This window comes from Kwoniella dendrophila, chromosome 1 (genome assembly GCF_036810415.1).
Source record: "Kwoniella dendrophila CBS 6074 chromosome 1, complete sequence".
Classification (NCBI taxonomy): domain Eukaryota; kingdom Fungi; phylum Basidiomycota; class Tremellomycetes; order Tremellales; family Cryptococcaceae; genus Kwoniella; species Kwoniella dendrophila.
The window spans coordinates 1360026-1381530 of NC_089476.1; the positions used below are offsets into that span (position 1 = coordinate 1360026).

The following is a 21505-nucleotide window of genomic DNA, read 5'->3' on the forward strand; positions in this document are numbered from 1 at the left end:
TCTGTTCGCCTGAGAAACCAAAGGTAAAAAGAATAAAAACAACTAATACTGAAATAAGACAATCAACCGAAAAGATAATTTATCTACCTCCAAGAACTTTGAGGTTCAACCATATAACCTACAGCAGAAAACAAACTTCAATCAATACTGAGAACATTGGTTGTTACAGATGGTCAAAACACTTGGATTAAAAGGGGAGTATAGAACGATACTGACTATGATATCTACCTTGATATCTTTGTTCGTATTTTCTTTTCCTTCTTTTAAGGTAAAATAACCCCAAGAAAACGATGATTACACCTGAAGAAACTACTATAACTGGAATTGAGATGGCAAGTGTTATGACCCTATGTTTCAGTAGGACGTTCATTAGTATATTGGCGTTTGTATCACGGCTTAAAGTGGATTGAAGCGAAGAAGAGGTAAACATATGACAATTCCAACATCTGTCTACTTGCCTTCTATCATGTGACTTGTTCCCATCTTCTGCTGCTGAGGATGGTTGAATAGCAGATGATGATAACAAAGGAGGAGAATTCGGAGGTGTTGTAGTCGTGAGAGGCTGAACAGTAGTATTTGGTATTTCTGATGAGGTAGATACTATACTTGGTGATGATATTGTGGCTGAATATTGACCATTAACGACATCACTGTTTTAAGAGAATTAGTAAATGTCATCAAAAAAAAAATTACATTTGTAATGTGCGATATGCCAGACTCCAACTTGCGATACGGTGTGATAGGATAAGGCTTTGGAAATTAAACTCACGAATCAGTAGAAGTTGAAGTATCTGAACTTGGCAAGATTGAAGAGGAGGAAGAAGAAGAAGAAGATATATTGGCCTCTGATGAGACTGCATTTATCCTGTATCACGTATACAAATCGAGGTCATCGGAAAGGTAAAAAGTCGGCAGACAGGATAATGAGTAGATGGGGGAGCGAGTGATAAGTACATGTCAGTTATCTGTACAGTATTCATAGCTCGAAGTTAAAAGAGGTGAAGGAACCAAAAGACCAAAATAACAACCTCACAAAGTACCGGTGACAGCGATAGAATCAATATCGAACCAAACATAATCAGGATATGTATCTTGGTTATTTTGATTTTCATTACTGATTTTCAATGTATGTTTACCTTTGATTAGCTCTTTTGTAGCAAATAAAGTAGCTTGAAATTGACCTTCTGATGAATAACCTGAAAAATATTGTATAGCTCCGTTATCTAGCTGAATACCGTAAAGTCCCTAAATAGGTATACATCATCCTATCATCAGCAACTATTTATTAATTTATGTATTAGTAGCCTAGGTGAAAATAAAATGGAGCAGACTTACGTGACTAGGTGAAGTCAAAAGACAAAAACGAACAAAGGTCAGTATGAAACACGCAAATATGTCAGTATACAGGAAAGACTTCAATCTCACTTTTTACGCCTTGCTCCGTAAAGGTATATATCAGTACCTTCCCAAACTATCAAGCAATATTCTCCCTACGATTTGAATACGCAATTAGCTGGAAAACGCTGAATGTATTGTTCTGATAAATGCTTTGTTGGATACTTACGCTTATTGTTGAAGAATGGCTGTTGGAAGTAATCATCAGCAGAGTTTCATGGTCAGATAACATCTTAGACAAGAGGACAATATACTGACAATGTCTATGATAATAGGATCTCATCAGTAAGCATAATTCCCGCTAATTGTCAAGTAATCTATGCGAAAACTTACACTATTGAAATACTTTCCAGTCAACGGATCATCTATAATTCCTATATTAGCTAACATGTCCAATCCTGATCAACAAGCCAAGTCGATTCTATGCTAAATTCACATATGTATTATACGATGAACCTGCCAAACTTACCACTATGTTCAGTTTTCCTGTTTATTCAACATTCAGCAGTGAGCAATTGCAATTTGCGTAAAATTTAGTTGCATACCCCTGTGGAAAACTCCACTTACCAAGATGTACCTGACCAGAATAAGTTAGAATTTGAGTCATCAACAATTGTGGCCATCTTCTCCATACAAAATTCTGTTCTATCCTATTGTATAAGTGTGAAAGCGAATGTTGTGATATACTCCAGTAGTTCCTGTTGTTAAGATTCTCTCAAAATGACTGCTTTTGCTCTTGAATAAGGTCTTAATCAGTGTACGGAAAAACAGGGAGTGGCTATATTCTGATGCAGTAGGATATGAAGCTATTTGAAAAATGTCTGTAACGATTAAAAGAGTCGTTAGTAGAATGAGAGATAGACTAGTCGGTGTAGTCTATTGTACAATGGTATGATAGGGTGAGCTCTCATGCTTGATTGTCCAGAATTATCCAGAATGAACCACAAGTAATCCATATCGGAGCTATCCTCAATCCACTTGGTCTTCATTATTCGTTTTAGAGGTGATGGTACGGCATGCAAGATATGTGGGATGGGACGCATCGCCATAGAATGGAATCCTTTGATGCTTGTTTTATATCGAATTATGGAAAACCCCTTGATAGTATAACAAAGGTGAAAAGGAATCAGGTCGAGATAATTGCCTAATCAGACTGTGGAAAGAGTCAAAGGATGATTATTTTGTAAATCAGCTTGATCAAAGCTATTTCTGAAATTTCGAAAAACGGAAGAACAATCAGTACAAAGGAATCTAATATACCCCAATTCCCTCTTCTACCTTATACCTGAGCCGATCATCACCAATTGAACGTATGTCGGAGCAAAATTTTGGTCAAATGAATCTGTGAATTTTTGCTTTGACAGCCAATTCTTTCTTTGAAGTATCCTTTGTTTGATTTATTGACCTATCAGAGAAGTGCATGTCATGAATTTCATTATTATTACATAGTCTAAAATGCTAAAAGGTAAAAGGTATTAAAGGCAGCGAAATATATGGTTGAATTATCATGCAGGTTTTGTAGGTGGTGTTTGAAATATAGGATTAGTTTCTATTGTTTGTTGATCCTGTAAACAGTAGGGATAGAGAAATAACCAAATTAGCATAGTAGGATGTGGATTAGGCGATCAGCTCAAAAATCACCATACCTCATCTGGACCACCAAAATACTATCGAGTAATGACAGCCTATCAGCTCTATTGATTACCTGATGGTTGACTAACGGAAGTAGACTTACTCCTTTTGCTTTCAAACTTCTATATCCTATACCATGCGTTATCAATGCTCCTCCATATAACTAAAATTGAATCGAATGACATCAAATTAGCATAAGCGGCAAATTTCAGTCAGACTAAGTACTAATCGACCAGTGATACATCGCAATCTAGAGCAAGCAATATTATGGTTTCATTATTACATGAATGTCTGCACTTACTGTTAGTCCTACAGATGTTAGGACGATTGAACGTTGAACCAAATCGGCGATTGCAATGGGCATTTTGTAATGAAGACTACTGGATCAAGAGGCGATAGTAGGGGTAATATTCTAATGATATTTGAGCTGTAAATGAAAAGCTATAGATTCACAGTGATGTAGATTCTTGCACCAGATATGGTTGATATGATTCTGTATGCAAGATAATTCAGTTATTGACAATGATGATAAGTTGGGACAGAAAATTGATGAAAAGTGGAGAATGAGAATGAGAATGAACGATAAAAAGGTTAAATCCCAGCGAATTAACGTAAAAACCCGAAATCAAGAATTATTATATCAAGATTACGATTAGTTAAATTTCAAGATCGTCGTCAGGTATCCGATTCTATCAATTGCATTTATCAAATCTTTCAACTTATCTCATAATTGCGATAAACCTCACATATTGTCATATACAAAAACTACAAGACTCCTTACATCCATAAGAGGCCAAACACTCAAACAACATATTCAACAACATCGCAATCTAGACACCAATTGCATAAAATTAGCACTTTCCCCAGCATCACCTTATAGTCGGTAGTTTGTCAAAAATGTCATCTCAAGCAACATCACGAATAACAATAACATCATTAAAACCTATAATAAAATCTTTACCTGCATCACCATTATCAGCTGAAGCAGTTCAACTATCAGATGCTTTAGAAGCAATCGCAGAGAAGGCTTTAGCTTCGACATCGTCAACTTCTACTTCTGCTTCTTTGTCCTCTTCGACAACAACGACAACAACATCGAACGGTGCGGGATCATCATTAGATGCATTAAAAGTTGCAGGACATCAAAGAAGGTTGACTCAAATGAGAGACTCAATCATTAGAATAAGGAATGGTAATGCTATGAATGCTGTAAGTACGATCAATTCGTGTAGTTAAACGATTAATGCGATTTGACTGGCATGAAAGCATAAATGTTTCAAAAGTGATCAACCAGCTGATCATGAAATTTTCATTCCTTTTCAGTATCCTTTAACAGGCTCAACATTAACACCCGCCAATGATCCACATTATTATACAAGATTCAGAAATGGTGTAAGAAATGCTGAACAGGGGATACAAAGACCTTGGTGGAAGATCTTCTTTAACATTAAGGGTGAAGAGTAATCGAGCAGCCGACTTGTACTTTGATTATGGGCTCAGGAAGAAGGTCATAGCCAGTATGTATGAATGTAAGAATAGTAGCATTACAATGGAGTGATCTTATCACAAAATTGCATAATTTCAAAACAAACCTGTATACGACAGGATGGCATATAATATTAATGATTACTCTGATTGATCTTCGAATACTTAACAAATCGCCAATCGCCCGAATGATAAGTATGAAGCATGACCTATTCTGCAATAATTTTCAATTCTAATCGTTATATATCTACATTTCTATTCCCAAGCAAATTCGGTATCCAGCATCCGATATCCAAGCGATCTGTCAATTGCTTTCGCATAATGTGTTTGAATGTCCTAATATACAAGTTTGCTCATATTGCTTCACTTCCCCTCTAGCCTTCAAGCAATAATCTTATAAATCTTCTTCTCTTATCCTTAACTGCCGCAATGACAGCAGTTTGGCCGAAAACGGCTGGACAAAGTGCATCGACTAGTAATCCAAAAATAGTCAGCTAACACCTTTCTTCGTCAAAACGCATAGAAAAAACATACCTAACTCTTCCGTAGATTCTTTCGATGCTATCGTATTTAGATCAGGTAAATTTGCTGAGGTGGAAGGCGGGGTCTTGGGTTCTGCCGAGATCGCTTCATTGTGGTTCGCCGAAATAGAAGATCCTTTTTTGGGCGGGGAAGCTAATTTAATAGGTTCATCCGATTGCAATTTCGGTTTAGTAGCATTTTCTCCTATCTCAGGTACTGGCTTGTCCTGGCTGTGGGTTAAAGATATCAATTCTAGCGTAGCTTCATCATCGTCATCGTCCTCATCTACAGCGGAGGAAGGAGGGTTTGGCAATCCTGAAGGTTTTTCTGTCATTTCGGCTTTCGTTTCTTCTACCTTCTCTACCGTTCCTTCCGGCGGGCCATCGCCCGATTTGTCTTCGGAATTTTCAGTTTTGAGATTCTGTATATCTTGGTCCGCCTTGACTTCTGCCCTATCTTGTAAATTCTCGATTCGCAGATCGGCTACTTCTGGTAACTCTTCAGGTGTTGAACACAGTCGAATCACGCTCATCAATCCAATCAATACCTACAAAGCAGTTTATCAGCTTCTCTTCCATGACCAAAATAATGCGATTCTCACTTACATTGGTATTGATCTGTGGGACACCTTCCAGAACGGCGAAAGCAGCATCTCTGTCCGCTGCAGTTAGACAAGAGGTATGGTGAGATGTTGGTAACAGAGGTGTGGGTAAGGCAGCAAGCAGATGTAAGAGGGCGAGGGAGATTACTTTTGGTTCATCTTCTGGTAATTCAGCTCCGCCATCCAGACACTGATGAATACAGCGAGTTAGGTCCACCAGGTTGTATAATACAACATCTTATCATTATCTCACCTGTATTACGGTTCGTACATCCCCTTTGTTAACCCAAAGCCCCTCGATGCCTTTCCCGTTGGCCATCAGGTATTCCAAAAGTCTCCATAAATCCCTAACTGGTTTGGCAGGAGCTTCTCCGTTAGTTGCTGAAGGAGCTAAAGGTCGTGCTAGGACCTTTCGATCGGTCAAATGTACTTGTCGAATAGGCGAAGGAAGAATCGATAGAACGTGCAAGGGTAAAGACACGATGGATGGGAGATAGTTGGCTTGTATCGTTATGAACTGGTACAACAGGGTTAATATCTCTATGAATTCACTGAAATCAGTGTACTCACTGTATCTTTTCCTCCCGTTATTTGCAAAACCAAGACATCTGCGGTCGAAACAACATCAGCCTACGCATCAAAAGTTACTCAAAAAGCTTGGTGCTCACCATTGATATCTTCCGCGCCCGAGGTCAGCCTGGAGGACCATACTTCATCGACATCGATCACCACTTTCAAGCTCATATCTTGTCCTGGTTCCACTACAGCAGTGGCAGGAAAAGGCCAGATGAACGGTTTACCTACATAACGTTGCCAATAAGCTTCGCATTTGGAGGAGTGTGAGCGTGCGGAAGCTTACAGATAGGCTTATCAGAAGAAGGAGGTTTGAAATTATACGTCGCAGGTACACGGCCTACGTTCCGCAATTTGATTTCGCGCTCCACAGGTTGTCCATATCTGTGATGGCTTGTAAGCTGCTGATAGGCCTTATGGACCCCATATGAACTCACCTGACATCTCCAAACTCCAAGCTGGTTCCCTGAATTTCCAAGCTGGGTCGATAAACCTCTTCTAGCTTATCAAGCTCTTTCATGACTGACGCCAACTCTACGCCTCGACTACTTTCGTCCACTACCCTGACTTCAGCCTTGAAAGTGGCTGTGACCGGTCTGTGATCTGACCACAAAATGTCGTGAGAGGTGTACTCTTCGCATGTTAGTCCAAAAGAGGAAGGTTCAGTGTATTTGTTTTCAGGGTGATTGTACAATATTCGGTCTGTATATGCTGGAGCCCGTTTGAGATCATGCGTTGTCGATCCATGGACAAACTTGAACGTGCTACAATCACTCTTGTTAGCCAGATGATACCGGAGCGATAATAGAGTATACGTACGGAGGGAAATTGATCTCCGCTTCAGAGAAGCCAGCGAAAGATTGCTCAGACACTATATCTGCTCGAAGCTGAAGTTATAAAACACTGCATTAGTGGTCAATTACAAGAGATTTTGTAATTATGTGGCCTCACCTGGTCTTTCGCCAACATATCTTCCCACTTTTTCTCCTCCACTAATTTCTTCACCTCTTCATCTGGTAACTCTATCCTATAATTCAAATCACCAAGCCAGAACTACGGATGAACTCAGCTATATTACTCGTGCGGGTTGGTCGGAAAGACTTACGAGGATATGGGAATCCTCTTGACTCAACAGTTTTTCCTTGGCTTCAGGCAAAAACTCTTCATAAGCGGCTGTGAGGTCGGCTTCATTCGGTCGAGGAAAAGTAAGGCCCGTTTTGAGAACCTGATAATCGGATCTTCTTCGATCAAGAGCAGTCGCGAAAGCCGCCATATCTGAGCATATACAACGTTAGCTGCGCACTCATCGAGGATCGCAGTTCACTTACGAGCATCGACAAAGCAGAGTGTAGTGTCGTGTACTTTCAATCGTACCGCTACCCCCTATAGACAAAGAATTTAGTATTGTTGTTACACTGGCTAGGCAAGGCAAGAGATATTTACCGCTTTGTTACCCTACGTGAACATCATTAGCACATGGCTGATGCTCGCAAATATACGACAGCTACTTACACCGAATCCAAGTAGTCCGATACCCCTCTCACTGGTCTCTACTCTTGTGATAGCTTCTTTCAAGGTTTTTCGAACCAATATGATCATCATGACCCCAACATATTGCGTCATAACAAGCTATTTATACGGTTCATCATCCATCAGTAGCTGTGGATCGGGCAAGCTTGGACTGTTGACATACCTTCTCAAACTCCCCTGCCTTGGAACCAAGACCGGCTAAAAGAGCTGATTCCCATCCTTCTGCTCTACTATTGCCCTGGGATATCAAAAGAGATTGTCTTCTGAGATCTGCAACATATATGGATGTCCGGTCAACCTGCGTCGGGCTATAATTTGGATGCGAATACACTCACCAGCCTCCTGAAATCCGAAAACCAAGATATCTTCTTCACCCTTTCCCACCAACGGAGCAAGCTCTAATGTACCCTCAGGTGGTATCTTATCATTAACGTTATACGTAGCTATACGGATCTTGATTTCTTGACGTCTTGACCATCTATCTTGCCTTGCAAACAAGCGTTTACGGAGAAATTCAGTACGTGAGAATGTCGGCAGGTATGGATCTGGATATCGTTCTTCTTCTTCACTTGGTTCAGCTTCTTTGGATGTCGCCGATAGCACAGGGGTGTCAACTGTTAATGTAGCTGTAACACTCATTAGTACCCAAGCGATACAGAGTAATTGGACTGATTATATGTTTCACTTACTTGAGGTAGATGGGGTCATGGTACTAGGTGTCTTTACTGGCGGTGATGTCAAATCATCTACATCGTCGTTCTCCTTCGGAGGTTGAATAGCATAGAGGCCAAGCCACGAATGACTTAGACTTCTAGGTACAGGTGAATGAGCTGTAGGAGTGAAAAGAGGAAATTGTAAGAATAAAGCTCAGCAGATTCAAGCATGTTTCGTCAGCTCACCTGCGACATCATTCTGACGTCTCAATTCAGCCATGAGCTTCTGTACTTTGGCTGATTGACTAGCTGATATCCTCAACTCCAATTTGAGGTCTTCACAGCTGAGGTATAACGTTATATCTGGGTATATAGGTCAACATCATTATGCCAATGCCGTCAACGGATTGATCAGCACTCACGAGGCTTAGCGCTTTGCTGGAAGAACGAGTTCGAGGGGGAAGGCGGTGTTTGTTCCAAGCGATGTTTGAAGCCCGGAACAATGGGTATACTGTAAAGAATGGCAGCGGCTTTCTCTGTTGTAGGGGGTGCAACAATAAAGATACTGGTTTATCTAGGGGAGTCAGTATCACACAAGCAAGCAGGGATCTATTCGTCACACTCACGCAGCCTCTTCCCCGTACTCCCTCTTGCTTATCACCAACAAAGCATCTGCTTTGGTGAAAGGCGCATATCCTCTTCGCACTCTGCATCCTTGCGATATAAGCACTTTCTCGGTATTTCTAAAAAGAGTTTGAGGTTCAAATAAGGTCTCTGAGTTGGCTATGATAGTTCGAGGTCCTGCTAAAGGTGTAGCGGGTTGAGAAGTGGATGACAAACTCCATGTTGAAGCACGACGCGGTAGTGATGGAAGTAAAGACATAAAGCTAAGACTATTTTATCCTTATACCTTATAGGTGGTAATCTATCTAATCTGACAAGGAACAAAGCCAAAGATACGAGAGAGCACCAAGACTGATTGTGAGAATGCCTTGTGATATTGCAAGAAGGTGGTTTAATGATTTGATGATCTAATGATCTAATGTTTATTCAAATATACAAGTATACCTTACAAGTATACCTTTGTTCCGCTTTCACATACAGTTTCAACTTGACAACATTCATATAATCTTATTATCCATATTCACTTTTAACCGGACGTGTATCTGCGGGACCCCGCAGGCGTAGCAGCGAATGTCGCGTGGTCAACATGCAGATACATAGCCTGACGTGTGTTTTTTCCAGGTGTACGGTATCATGATGTCACGGGATCAAATATCACTAGCTTCGCTTGACCTAGATTTGATTGCTTTCATGTAAAATGGTAAAATAGTGAAATAGTTATACTTAGCAGAACAATATCGATTTTCCATTCAATAAGCTTATAGTCACAGATTGTACAGATTGTATCAGCAATAAAACATGGCAACAACAGAACCTTTATCAAGAATACCGAGAGGTTCGCGTTTTTTGAGGCTTTTTTTGTTGGATTTTCGGAACTTTTAGCTAATTTATTGTCACAATAGGTCTTCAGCATATAATCTCAAATAGACCAAACAAATTCGCAGGAAAGTAAGTCTATAATTCTCGATATCCAAGACTGGAAATATAGAGCAACTTCAATGGCTTACGCTCTCTTTTTCTTGCTCATTTTAGACTTCCATCTCGATTACCTCACGCATCAACTAAATACGTTCAACCAAGAGATAGAATAAGAAAATGGAATATTAGACCAGGAGATAAAGTTAGATTATTAGTTGGTACACCTCAACAAATATATATAAACCAGCAAGATGCTTCAGAAGGATGGAAAACGTTTAATGTAAAACAGGTGGATTTATCGAGAAATAGAGTTTTTCTCGAAGGTGTTAATGTGAGCTTTTATCTCTAATCTCTTTCCTTTATTCGGATTCATGATGTGGTGCTTGGACCCCATCGCTGAATTGTATTCTGATCATAGAACTCCAAATCCAATGTCATCCACTCTCGACCAGCAAATTACGACGATCTCACATCGAGTCAGAAACAATCATTTGATGATCAAAAAAACTTTGTGCCTACAATGAGACCAATTCACTATAGTAATGTACAATTATGCGTGGAAGATAATAAAGGTGCAGATAGGTGAGTTGCGATTTAAGGAATGATCTTGTTTTCTCCTGAATTACATGTCTAATCGATATTGGATCATTTCGCTCTCACAGTATTTTTGTCTCACGTATGAAAACATATCAAACACATTTCAACCCAGAAACCCAACGACTAGATTGGCGTCGATCAGCCGCTAGATTAAGTGGAGATGCAGAAGTTCAAGTTGGACAATCTTTATCTTGGCCAAAACCTGAAACACCCTATGAACACCCAGCGCGTAAGCCTCTCTCGTTTATCTCTTATATCGGAAAGAGAATCAACGAAGATGCCAGCTAATTTGACTATTAATGACTATTTTAGCCGATGATGATTTGGATACATCAAATGCAGTAGCTATGAGAGATACACTAGTTTTACCCGGATTAGAAGCCCTTCAAAACACGGACGCTGCAGCTTTAGTTCCACAACATATAAATGCACCTTCACCTAAAGATGAATTATTTGCTGATGCATATATAAATCATATGAATGAAACCAGAAAATTAAATACACAAGAATCAGATTTTGTTGATTTATTAATGCCATTATATTTATCTGAAGAATTATCACCTAGATTTGCTAAAAATAAAACATATAAAGCATATAAAGCAAGAAGAGAATTTGAAGAAAATGAAAGAGAAAAAATTGGTAAATTAGCTATAAAAGAATGGGAATTAAATGGTAAAGATAAAAATTTAAAAGATATTTTGAATTTAGATGAAATTGGTTTAGAAGGTGTTTTTATTAAACCAAGATCAAGGAAAGAAGTTAAAGATTCTGCTATAATTCAATTTGATTTAGAAAATGAACAAATTAGAAAACAAGTAAATCTAAATGTCAGAGAAGGTAAAATTTATGATACACAATCAGGTCAATGGATTAATGGTCCAAAAGCTGATAATATAGAAAGAAAAAGATCAAGAAAAGCAAGAAAAGAGAGAAAAGCTTTAGAGAGATTAGCTAATTTGAAAATAGAAGAATGAGGTAGGTATGCAGTATAAACAGGGTGTGGTCTAATGTAGTACCAAGCAATTCATATCATGCATGGTTGTAATCTTTCTATCGAACCTAGTATATCGGCGATAACTCGAATCCAAATTGATATTAATGGTCCTTTTCTGCCCATTTACTGACGGAACCTGCCCAATTACCCTCTTCAAAACTAGTGAATATGGAAAATCCAAATCAAATCTACGGTAAAAGGAGGCAATGACATCAATATCACAACACCAAAAATGATGCCCAGGTTTATTTTCCATCAGCAACTCACGATCAGCATATTACTGCATCTATCCATATCCCTCTCATACATTTACAGTGTAATTCACGTTGTTATGAACGTTACTGGGGATTTGACTGCTTGAATCGTAGTCGTCTTTCACCTTAAGGTCTTCACGGTTATCGGAGTTTAAGTGAAGCAACCCTTGAAACGACAAGATTTACTCCTAGATCCTATCTTCAGATGATCTATAGAAGCTGAAATTGGATTGTTCTCAAGCTATTTTGGCAAATATACATTTTTTTGGTTCGGCGTTACCGCAAATCAGCACAACTGAATCTGTCTCATAAACCACGGAGGCTGCAAGATATACGGTTGCAATCACGATCCTGATGTATTGTACATGAGTTAATAAGTACTCCGTACTTGTGTGTTTCCGAATAGCTGCACTGTTCGATGAGGAGTTGAGCTGATCACGCACAAGTTAAATTGCGTCGAGTCAGTTTTCGGTATATTCGGATTTATCTGTACGAGTACTGATGGAATGGAGTAAGTTACCTTTCCCTCAATTATCGGTTGTTGTCAATGGCGCAGAGTGTATCCTTTGACATCTACGTTGATACATTCTCGAGAAGGCTGATTATCAGATGGCAATAAATTCGCTTCGGGGTACTTGAAGGAATATGTGCGATACACATCAGAGCAGCTATTGAATCTGCGGTTTGCCTCTAGGCCGTTTTGAGGAATCCTTGAACTTCCGCCTGACTTCCCCGATATCACAAACGCACTTCATGGATAGAGTACCAGCCCTTCGGAAGACACCAGTATGGTTCAGCAGAGTAATGGATGCATCGAAGCTTAATTTATCAGCGATTAATCTTAGCATTGCACGTTCATCGCAAATGAGGATTTTGTGGAAAGATGCAAGTTACATTGTTAAGGGTTGATCGGGACTGTAGGTGTACTCAGCATCAGTACTCGTACTGCAGCGATGACCTATCCAGTTAATGTGAATGTACACGTTTAATGCAGCTCGTTTGAAACGTATAAGCCGAATACGATGAGCTGCACAAGCAGAGTCCATTTGGCGGATATAGAGCTTCTGATGAATATCGTATAAGATATATCGTATGCAGGATGTCGCAATTGTTTCGACCAAGGTAATGCTTTGAAACCATAGGTTGTTTTGTAGTCCATGGTCAGCAAATTGAGTTGGGCATAGTATATAAATTGCGCCCTGATTTATCATTGCACAGCATCGATGAGAAATTCCTGGGTAAGATTAGTATACCTTTGATGTCTCGGATCTTGTGAATGGCCAATAGTTGAGTTGGTAAGCCTAATTTGGCGCTTCTGAGAGTAAGATACAAGGAAATGGATGTTCTTTTTTATGTCAAACCCATCAAGGACTTACTTCGGTGACATACCTAACTTGGCGAATTTACCAAGTGACTAGCAAACCCTTGGAAGGATTCATCATCCTCTCAACTGCGTATCTTAAAAAATGGCACACAGCCATGGTGTCTGGCGGCTATGTACCGATTGATGAACGGGCTACTAACCGTATCAGCCCTATATCCTTAGATTCTTAAGGGATCATAGTAGTATGTACGTTCTAATAAGGGTTGTTTTGATAGTTCAGGTTAGAAAGAATCGGTGACTAACAAGTTATTCATCGACTTGGTAACTTGTTCAGGTAAAACGTAAAAGAAGGTATGTTGTGAACCTCAAAATCAATCAGAACCTGATGCTGTGCTTTCGTAGACATATCAGATAAAGAGGGGATCATACGTATTTAAGTTCAACAGGTACATGGTATGTAGTTAGGGTTTTATATATTAATTAGCCTGTATAACAATATCGGTCGTACCCGGTTGATTCCCTGTCATTATCATTACGTTGTGTTGTGTCATTGCGTAATCAGGTGGTTGTGAAATCAATAATAATACTACTCTCCTAGAACTAGAATCCAAGGATATTCATCAGTGGAGCCTGATCTTCTATCTATTCTTCAGGATATAGGTTTATCTCGCATGAAAGATGAACCGAGGAGGTTCGTGGTAGACACATAAAGCAGACCCCGATGTACATCGTGGTGGATTGTTGACCGAATACAAGCGCCGCATATAAAGTATCATTGATCGTGGGATCATACATAAAATACCACAAGTGCAACTTGTCAAATCAGCATTTCATCTGTAGGATCGTAGTAAAAAGTCATATGTAGATCGAAGCACCCTCGATATATGATGATATTCGAGACTAGCTCAAAATTTGTCTTTCGCCTCTGAAGCTGAAAACAACATGAGTTATGGGTCATGTTATCCTAGAATAATACATTTTCTCAGACTAAAAAGCTACAACCAAACCTTTTTAAACATTTATGGTTATCAGATATCCGTAACTTCTGTGACTTCGCTTTTCAAACTTGACTTAACTTAGCATATGATGTCAGCATCTTTAGACTCTTTCGGTTCTGATCTTCAGCACTAGAACGAAGCTCAAACGATGTAATTAATTGAGAGACCTTTTTGTATGCAGCCGCTTATGAAAATTATCATTCGGTGCCTCATAACTTTTTAATGTAACTGAGACTAAGTGGGACCTGATCGCATATCTACCATCATACTCCAAGACGGAATGTAGTAGATAGAGTACTTCTGTAGCAGTCAACAGGACCGCAGATTAGATCGATCGTACTATCTTGCGGGTGCCGGGAAGAGGATCCACATCTTCTGAGTTGAACCTTCTTCAGTTGTATCCGTAGATTCAAGTGATAAGTTGGGACCTTGAGATGCTCGACAATACGGTCATATCCGAATAAATGCAAACATCCTGTCCACGAACCGGGTTCAAGTCTTGCTTATTAATCAAGCGGCAGACCAAGTGAATCATAAATGCTGAGTTATATCTGCTTATTTGTCAGGTGTTAATTCTTGGAAGGAAGGCAGTATAATACAAGTAGTCGGCTGCCTTGCGAAGAGAACATCATGACCAGGCGGACAACATTGTTCTCGTAAAAGCGTAGTACGCGGAATCAGTTTTTTAGACTGGGAAAATGGTATAACTTATTGCTAAAGCGTGGGGAACACTAATGTTTATACCGACCAGTAGATGTTCAAGGAGTTTAGTAAGTTGAAAAACACCGGAAAACATGATGAACAAAAGGTGCATCCATAGAATTCCTTCCAAATAATGAGCGATATGAAAGGTAGAAATCGATTCTTCCTAGTCTAGATTAGGCTAGATGCAATTTATAGTTGCATGATGATCGATGGAGAATAAATAGCCGCCAGAAGTCCGTGCAAGAATTGATCAAATTAGTCAAACAGTCTATATTTGTTTGGCGGTGTTGTTTATCGCCGACCATGCTTCCCATGTCCTTGGGTCGAATATTGTCAGGGATCACAAAGGAAATGTCTCACTTAGTTGGAGCTTCCACTTTTTGTTCTATTTGGGAAAGAAAAAGGAACTTGAACACAGATAACTGTGACATTGTATCTGTAATGGAATTGCTATCGAGGGGATGAGAACCTTACAACAGAGACAGACGGACAGACAGACATCATAAATTCTCCAATAATAGAATTGAAGGTGTGCGCGGTATACAAATAATTCGCCAAGCATTTTTACCGCTCAGAGCTTTTATCATCAAACGGAATGCATATAATTTCATTAACTGGGAAACAAAACGTAAAGCAAAGTGTAAAGTTGGAGCAGCTGACCTGAACAAATACCGTTATATTACAAGATTAAACATCGTGAATAACAAAATATTCTAGTAATATCAGAGACCTCGTTTTGATGCTTTTACGATAAAAGGTATCATCATATGGATCCATTCACTCACCATTTAAAGAGAAACAAAACGGACAAAATGAGATAATTAAGTATGCATATAATGAGGCGTTTTTGGTGGCGCATGACCTGACTCCTTAATCCGCCTTTTTCCACAGTTACTTGTAAAAATAGTGCAACAAGGGATTGTCGATTTCTCACGGTTTTAACAGAGTGAGAGCAAATCAGATAAGCCAAAAAGGCGAAAACAAAACTGATCATCCCTCTTCTGAGTTGCGTTTTTATCATGAACAAATCATGTCATGTCATGCCTTCCATACCGTAATTTGCTGATTATCTGAAAAATAAGAGAGGACAAAAGCAGAATGCCATATTCAAAGGAGAATAACGCGCAGGAGAATTCATCTTTTTGCATCTACATATTATATGCATTTTCGTTTTTTTAAGGAACTCGAACTAATTTATCTACTTTCTCAGATCGTTGGAGTAGTAGCAGTACCTTGTTTAGTAAAAATGGTAAAGAGCATCTTCTCATGTAAAACTTGTAATCTATAACCGGACTACCCGGAACGTTCTATCCGACGCATCCGTATTCATGTTATTCATGCAGCAATAAACACCTTGACTTCATATCAGTATCCAAGAGTATGGGAAGAGGACCTGGAATGGAGAGAGCAAGGAGAGGAAGATAATCCAAACCGATGTTTTGTCAAATTATATCGTAAAGAGCGATGCATATGACTCAAAAACAGTAGACAAATGTCAAATCACATTATGATCATCGCAACATATTAAGTTTTTAATAGATAAGCAATTTTAACATTTATATCGCATCCTCTCCTCTCCCCTCTCTTTCTTCTCCATATCTCCGTTCGTGTTTATCTGGTCGATGATCACTCATCATCATACATATAAAGTCTCGGAAGTCGTCATTCAATACTTTAAATTCATACTTTCAAAACTATAAAACTATAAAACTATAAAACAGACTTATCACTTATCTTAAATCACTATCGACAAATTCTGAATTCCTTTTATCCTCATAACTTGGATTTCGAAGGATTCTATAATTTCGACTAGCCTACAATTGTCTCATATAAACCAGCTACTGTAGCTCGGAATCAGCATCAACATCAGCATCAGCATCAGCATCACAAACAAGCTTACCTGACGCTATACAGTGCACATTCCTCAATCTACCAGCACTTGCTCATATAATCGGAAGCTTTTCCGATCGGTACCTTCCATATTCCACCACTCAACATCTCAGTCTACATCAGTCAACAACCAGTCTCACCTTACATTGTTATACATTATACATTACACATCATACATTTGGCATCGTCATAGAAGTTACCAGATCAATCTTCTCATCGCTCGTCATTCATAATCACAAATCCACCAAACATCCTCATTTCTCAACCATCCTTCACCACAGCGTTTACGTCGTTACAGTAAAGCACTTTACAACGGGTGCGGCAGTATTCGGTACCTGTGTGGACCCCCGTCATAAACAGATCAGTCTTAGTGTGGGAAATATAGGACTCAACTTATAGATAAAATATTAGACGAGGCGAAGAGGAATAAAGAGAAAAAAAAAGGCTCCGATTCACAGACGCCCATCTGCGATATTAAGGTACGTAACTTGTCTTATTCCGTGCGCTTAAAATTCCTCTTTCTGGTTTTTCACTATCTTGACTATTTTTACGTTCTGGATTTTCTCGTTTTTTCATGTTTAAATTCTCAGACAGTCAAGTGCAAATGCCTGATAAATAGAGGGGTATCCACTTGTTTCTTCATCATCATCATCATCATCATCATCATCATAAACATCCTGATCTCGATCATCCTTTTTTATCTAACTTCTCTTTGGTTGTTTGTCTCATCTCACCTCATCAAACATCAAACAAAGACCGTATCTTTGCGGTGTATCTCTTCATTATGTCTTGCGCGTGCATGTGATCTATCTGTACAATCATATGTCCTGCTGTAGGGAAATACCGTAATCCTGTAAATGTTGAAAATGGGGGAGAAACACGGTTGAAATGAGACATGAGAAGACAGGGTTGAAAGGGTATGGCGAGATCCAGACATACTTCATCAGTCAAAGCATCCTTTTACCTTTTTACACATCTTATCATTGGTTGGCTAGTGTGATTCGAATCTCGATATTTCCGTCGGTTTCTTTAGTTAAAATAACTCATTTGCATATACATATTTAATCATTTACCCATTTAACTCCCCTTTATATCATTTTCAATGCCGAGAATTACGTTACAAAAACCCCCATTTTGTCTTTTTTGCCTTTTGCATGTGTTCATGATTCCAGTGGTTCCTGCACTTTAACCTCTTGTCCCCTTGTAGTGGAGTTCCTCTATACACAAACTAGAACATCATACTGTCGTCAGTAACGAGTTGGATGTTGTCACAATTGCAAACCTTATTAGTTTTTCGGCTCCAATTGGTTTGATTCCAGTGATCAGTACGGAATCCCTTTAAACTTTTATAAACCCTCGTTATTGTTGACGTCAGCTAAGAAAGTTTGATAAGAATTTTGAGGAGTTAAACTATTTATGAGGGAATTTGTAGGGGAATATGAGGTTTTGAGCGGCGATACACATGACTTGAAGAGCAAATCATCTCTCTCGTCGGAAAGAGAAAGTGACGCACCTCATTTTCATGTTCGGCTCTTTCAACTTGTTCGTTTATAATCCTCCTTGTACTTGAACCGGATCATATTCAGCTGCCTTATATGCCGTACTCTTTTCCCCTTGTAGACATTAGTATTCACCCTAGATCAATCGAAAAGCTGAATTCCAAAATAATCTTCTTAGCCCTATTTCCTCCTACTATTTTATATAAACTACATACCATAAACCTCCGAGGCTATCAATCAACCGGAAATTTATCACTCTTTAGGTGAAATTAGAAAGACTGCTATTGTTAAAAAAGGAGAAAAACGATCTTGGAATTTTGGTGTATATATAGCGATATACGCACTCAGAGATACACGCAAGTTGATTTTGGCATTTCCAAAACTTTGTAACCTTCTTAGCCTTTACCTAGTTTTAATTGTCATACGACTTCACTCTTAGAGCTGATAGCCGCACGACATATCAATAAAAACACTACATCATCCTGTCTCAAATTGAATCAAGATCAATTCTGCGATACGTCACTTGGTTAAAGGACAGTATAATTGAATAGATACGGAGGATATTCGCAAGAAATACTTTAAGGTTATTATTACACTTCTTTATTTGAATAGAAAAAAAGGAGTCGTAAATTAAGCTTAGTGTACCATACTCGTCATTCAGAAAAAACTTTGGCAAACTCAACCATTTCTTTTTTATACACTATCTCCTTGTCGATCAGGACTACCTTACGAGAAACAAACTACCCCCCTCCCCCTCTCCGCATTTTCATTCATCAATTTAATCTTTTTCTAGCAAACTCTTCAATCCATCTTCCAACGGTTGAATCAATATACTAGCGCCTATCAATTACATTCCAAGAGGTATATCACCTTGATCATTCTAAACAAAAAAATCCTACAAACCCAGTAGATAATCAAACTAGACTATTATTAGCTTCTGTCCCACAAGACAAGAAAACAAGCTCAATACACACAAATTTTGGTTTCCCACCATAAAGTCAAAAGATTCAACCTTTTATCTTTTATCTTTTGGGTTGTTTCTCACTGAATCGAAACATCAAAACTTCGTCAATATCCCTTTTCGATACAACCTCATTATATATCGCTCTATCAGGACACCCTCCTTTAATCTTCACCTGGTAAGTAAGTTTCACTTGGTCACTACATTCCATCGTCTAGTAGGAACTGTTCTCGTCTCAATCCTAATGAAATGGTATGAGTCGGACATCACACCGTCTCACTCTTTGTATCCATCCCAAGTTATGCTTTCCAGTTGTTTATTTTCCATGTCCAAAACACTCGTAAACCTCCTTTCCCACTTGCAAATACTTCTTTCCAAGTCTTCGGCTCCTTTCATCTTCTAATCGTTTACCCTCTCACCACTGCTCATCCTTTATTATGGCTATGAGCGGATGTATTATAGCATCATCGCTCCAGTGATTGTCCCAATTTCGCCCGCTCCTTTCCAGGCGGCGGCAAGTAGCGGAAAGGTCACACTTCGGTACTCTTCACCATGTCTTGCCCGATATCGGGGCACGATGCCATGATGGTTTTCGTGGTCGAAGAAGTTGATGAAAGGAGGACTGTTCGCTGAAGATCTTGGTGTTTCATTGTAAATTACGTTGTCATCATTACCGAGAAGAAACTGCTTTGTCCTCTTCTACCACCCCTGTCTGAGATTCCATCAAAGGTGGTCCAGATTTTTGCTTGACATTATCGTTCAGCATGTTTACTTGATTTATCGCTTTCGAATTGTTTCGTTCGTGATATTCTCTCCTTCATTTCATCTCGTTTCTTGTGATATCATTTCTTTCAGCCCAAGAATAGATACGCTACTTTGTTTATACTGTACATATTCTCCGATTTGAATACTTACAGTTCACTTTTTGTTAGTATAGGATACAACAATTTGATCTTGATTATCGGCAATAACTCGCTTGGCCTGTCAAACTTTCTTTATACTGTGTATTTGGTTCGTCTTATCGTAGTAAGTTATACAACACTTCGCGTAATATAGTGCGATGTTGCTGACTTGTTGTTTTGGCGACATCAGAGGCCAACATCAGCTTAAGCCCTGAATACAAAATGTGAGTCCCCAACTCTAATTTGCAGTTTATTCCAGCGTTATTGTGCTTTGTTTCCGCTTTTTGCTTGATAACTCCATTCTGGTGACATCGTTCTTCTCCCATGCCGAGTCACCCTCCTTTCCTCCTCCATGTTTTGACCTCCCATCATACATCGACCCTTTACCAGACTGTAATTGATTGATTGTTACCCATACCGCGCTTTGTTGCGTATCGGATCATTATTGCTTGAGTCTTGGGATCTGTCAAAATCGGAATCTGGGCGTGTCATCAGCGCATCATTTTTGCCGACTTGACAACCTATCGAGTTCAGACCCTGTTCGTTGATAAGGAGAATTGTGGTGGTGCTTTTATCATTTAAATTCCTAAATCTTATCGTCTTATCACTGCATAGCTGTATGTCTGTATGCTAGCTGAGTTTGATGTGTGGCTGTGTGTATGCGTGTATGCGTGTCTGTGCGGTCACCTTTACCTTTCGTCTATATGTTTATATGTCTATATTGTCATAGCGTTATTAGAGTAACAACATCACATCATATATCCCTTAACTTCTTTCATCACAACCATCATTCTCCTTCCAATTGCCATTGGCGTCATGTTCAAACTTTTTATATATGTTCACTTCAGTAAATCACCTCTTATTCCTGATCACCTCTTCCTTTGCAACCCCTCTGTCAATGTTCACACTGGTCGCAGATTGGGAATGTCCAGCAATTGTACTTTATTCGCTGTCCTATATCACTCCGTCTATTACCATCGGGAAAAAATTTTCATGCTCGCTTGACTTTACACACGCGTGGATGATTTCTTTGCTAATTTGGGTTTTTCCTACTCGCAGTAATCAGCTCGTTAAAGTACATCACAGCAATCCTTAAACTTGCCTCACCTCATTGTAAATCCCGAAAAAAGAAGTACGACAACCATCATCACGGCATCTCCATTGCGTCAGCTATCATCGCTCATTTTCCTATCTGGCGCCTCCTCATCGGTGGTATTGTACATCGTGACAAACTCATTCAGCAAATTTGATCTTTATACTTCTACCTGATAGATTGGGTTACGGGCAGCAATCTGTCTACAATATTAGATTTGCCTGGGCGGACCGACCAGTAGTTCCCGAACTCTACTCCGAAGCGCATAATTCTGGTGAGTGAATGCTCAGTTCTACCTTAGTTCACTTAATCCGTATTGTATTTCGAAAGGGCACTATTATTGCCCATCTTATTC

At 39.2% G+C, this 21505-nt stretch overlaps 5 protein-coding genes across 5 annotated transcripts; 2 read left to right on the top strand and 3 right to left on the bottom strand.

Annotated features, from left to right (window-relative positions):
• Positions 1 to 83: 83 nt before the first annotated feature.
• L201_000497 (uncharacterized protein) lies at positions 84 to 2018 on the bottom strand (the record flags this gene model as incomplete). Its single annotated transcript, XM_066216297.1, has 7 exons — positions 84 to 118; positions 217 to 650; positions 770 to 865; positions 1034 to 1245; positions 1729 to 1760; positions 1865 to 1881; positions 1963 to 2018. The coding sequence occupies 7 exons, from the start codon at positions 2016 to 2018 to the stop codon at positions 84 to 86; spliced, it is 882 nt and encodes a 293-aa protein (XP_066072394.1).
• Positions 2019 to 2900: 882 nt separating this feature from the next.
• On the bottom strand, positions 2901 to 3391 carry L201_000498 (uncharacterized protein; the record flags this gene model as incomplete). Its single annotated transcript, XM_066216298.1, has 4 exons — positions 2901 to 2960; positions 3042 to 3062; positions 3131 to 3190; positions 3329 to 3391. 4 exons carry the CDS (start codon positions 3389 to 3391, stop codon positions 2901 to 2903), a joined length of 204 nt encoding a protein of 67 aa, XP_066072395.1.
• Positions 3392 to 3924: 533 nt separating this feature from the next.
• L201_000499 (uncharacterized protein) lies at positions 3925 to 4491 on the top strand (the record flags this gene model as incomplete). The annotated part of the gene is made up of 2 exons (XM_066216299.1): positions 3925 to 4236; positions 4351 to 4491. The coding sequence occupies 2 exons, from the start codon at positions 3925 to 3927 to the stop codon at positions 4489 to 4491; spliced, it is 453 nt and encodes a 150-aa protein (XP_066072396.1).
• Positions 4492 to 4886: 395 nt separating this feature from the next.
• On the bottom strand, positions 4887 to 9274 carry L201_000500 (uncharacterized protein; the record flags this gene model as incomplete). The annotated part of the gene is made up of 19 exons (XM_066216300.1): positions 4887 to 4984; positions 5047 to 5581; positions 5640 to 5825; positions 5889 to 6152; positions 6206 to 6243; positions 6304 to 6435; positions 6495 to 6592; positions 6646 to 6972; positions 7028 to 7095; positions 7160 to 7261; positions 7314 to 7483; positions 7537 to 7591; positions 7721 to 7837; positions 7902 to 8008; positions 8074 to 8364; positions 8428 to 8568; positions 8638 to 8754; positions 8814 to 8956; positions 9018 to 9274. 19 exons carry the CDS (start codon positions 9272 to 9274, stop codon positions 4887 to 4889), a joined length of 3246 nt encoding a protein of 1081 aa, XP_066072397.1.
• A 539-nt stretch (positions 9275 to 9813) lies between these two features.
• Positions 9814 to 11504, top strand: L201_000501 (uncharacterized protein; the record flags this gene model as incomplete). The annotated part of the gene is made up of 6 exons (XM_066216301.1): positions 9814 to 9850; positions 9918 to 9963; positions 10048 to 10264; positions 10352 to 10515; positions 10596 to 10759; positions 10843 to 11504. The coding sequence occupies 6 exons, from the start codon at positions 9814 to 9816 to the stop codon at positions 11502 to 11504; spliced, it is 1290 nt and encodes a 429-aa protein (XP_066072398.1).
• Positions 11505 to 21505: the final 10001 nt, after the last annotated feature.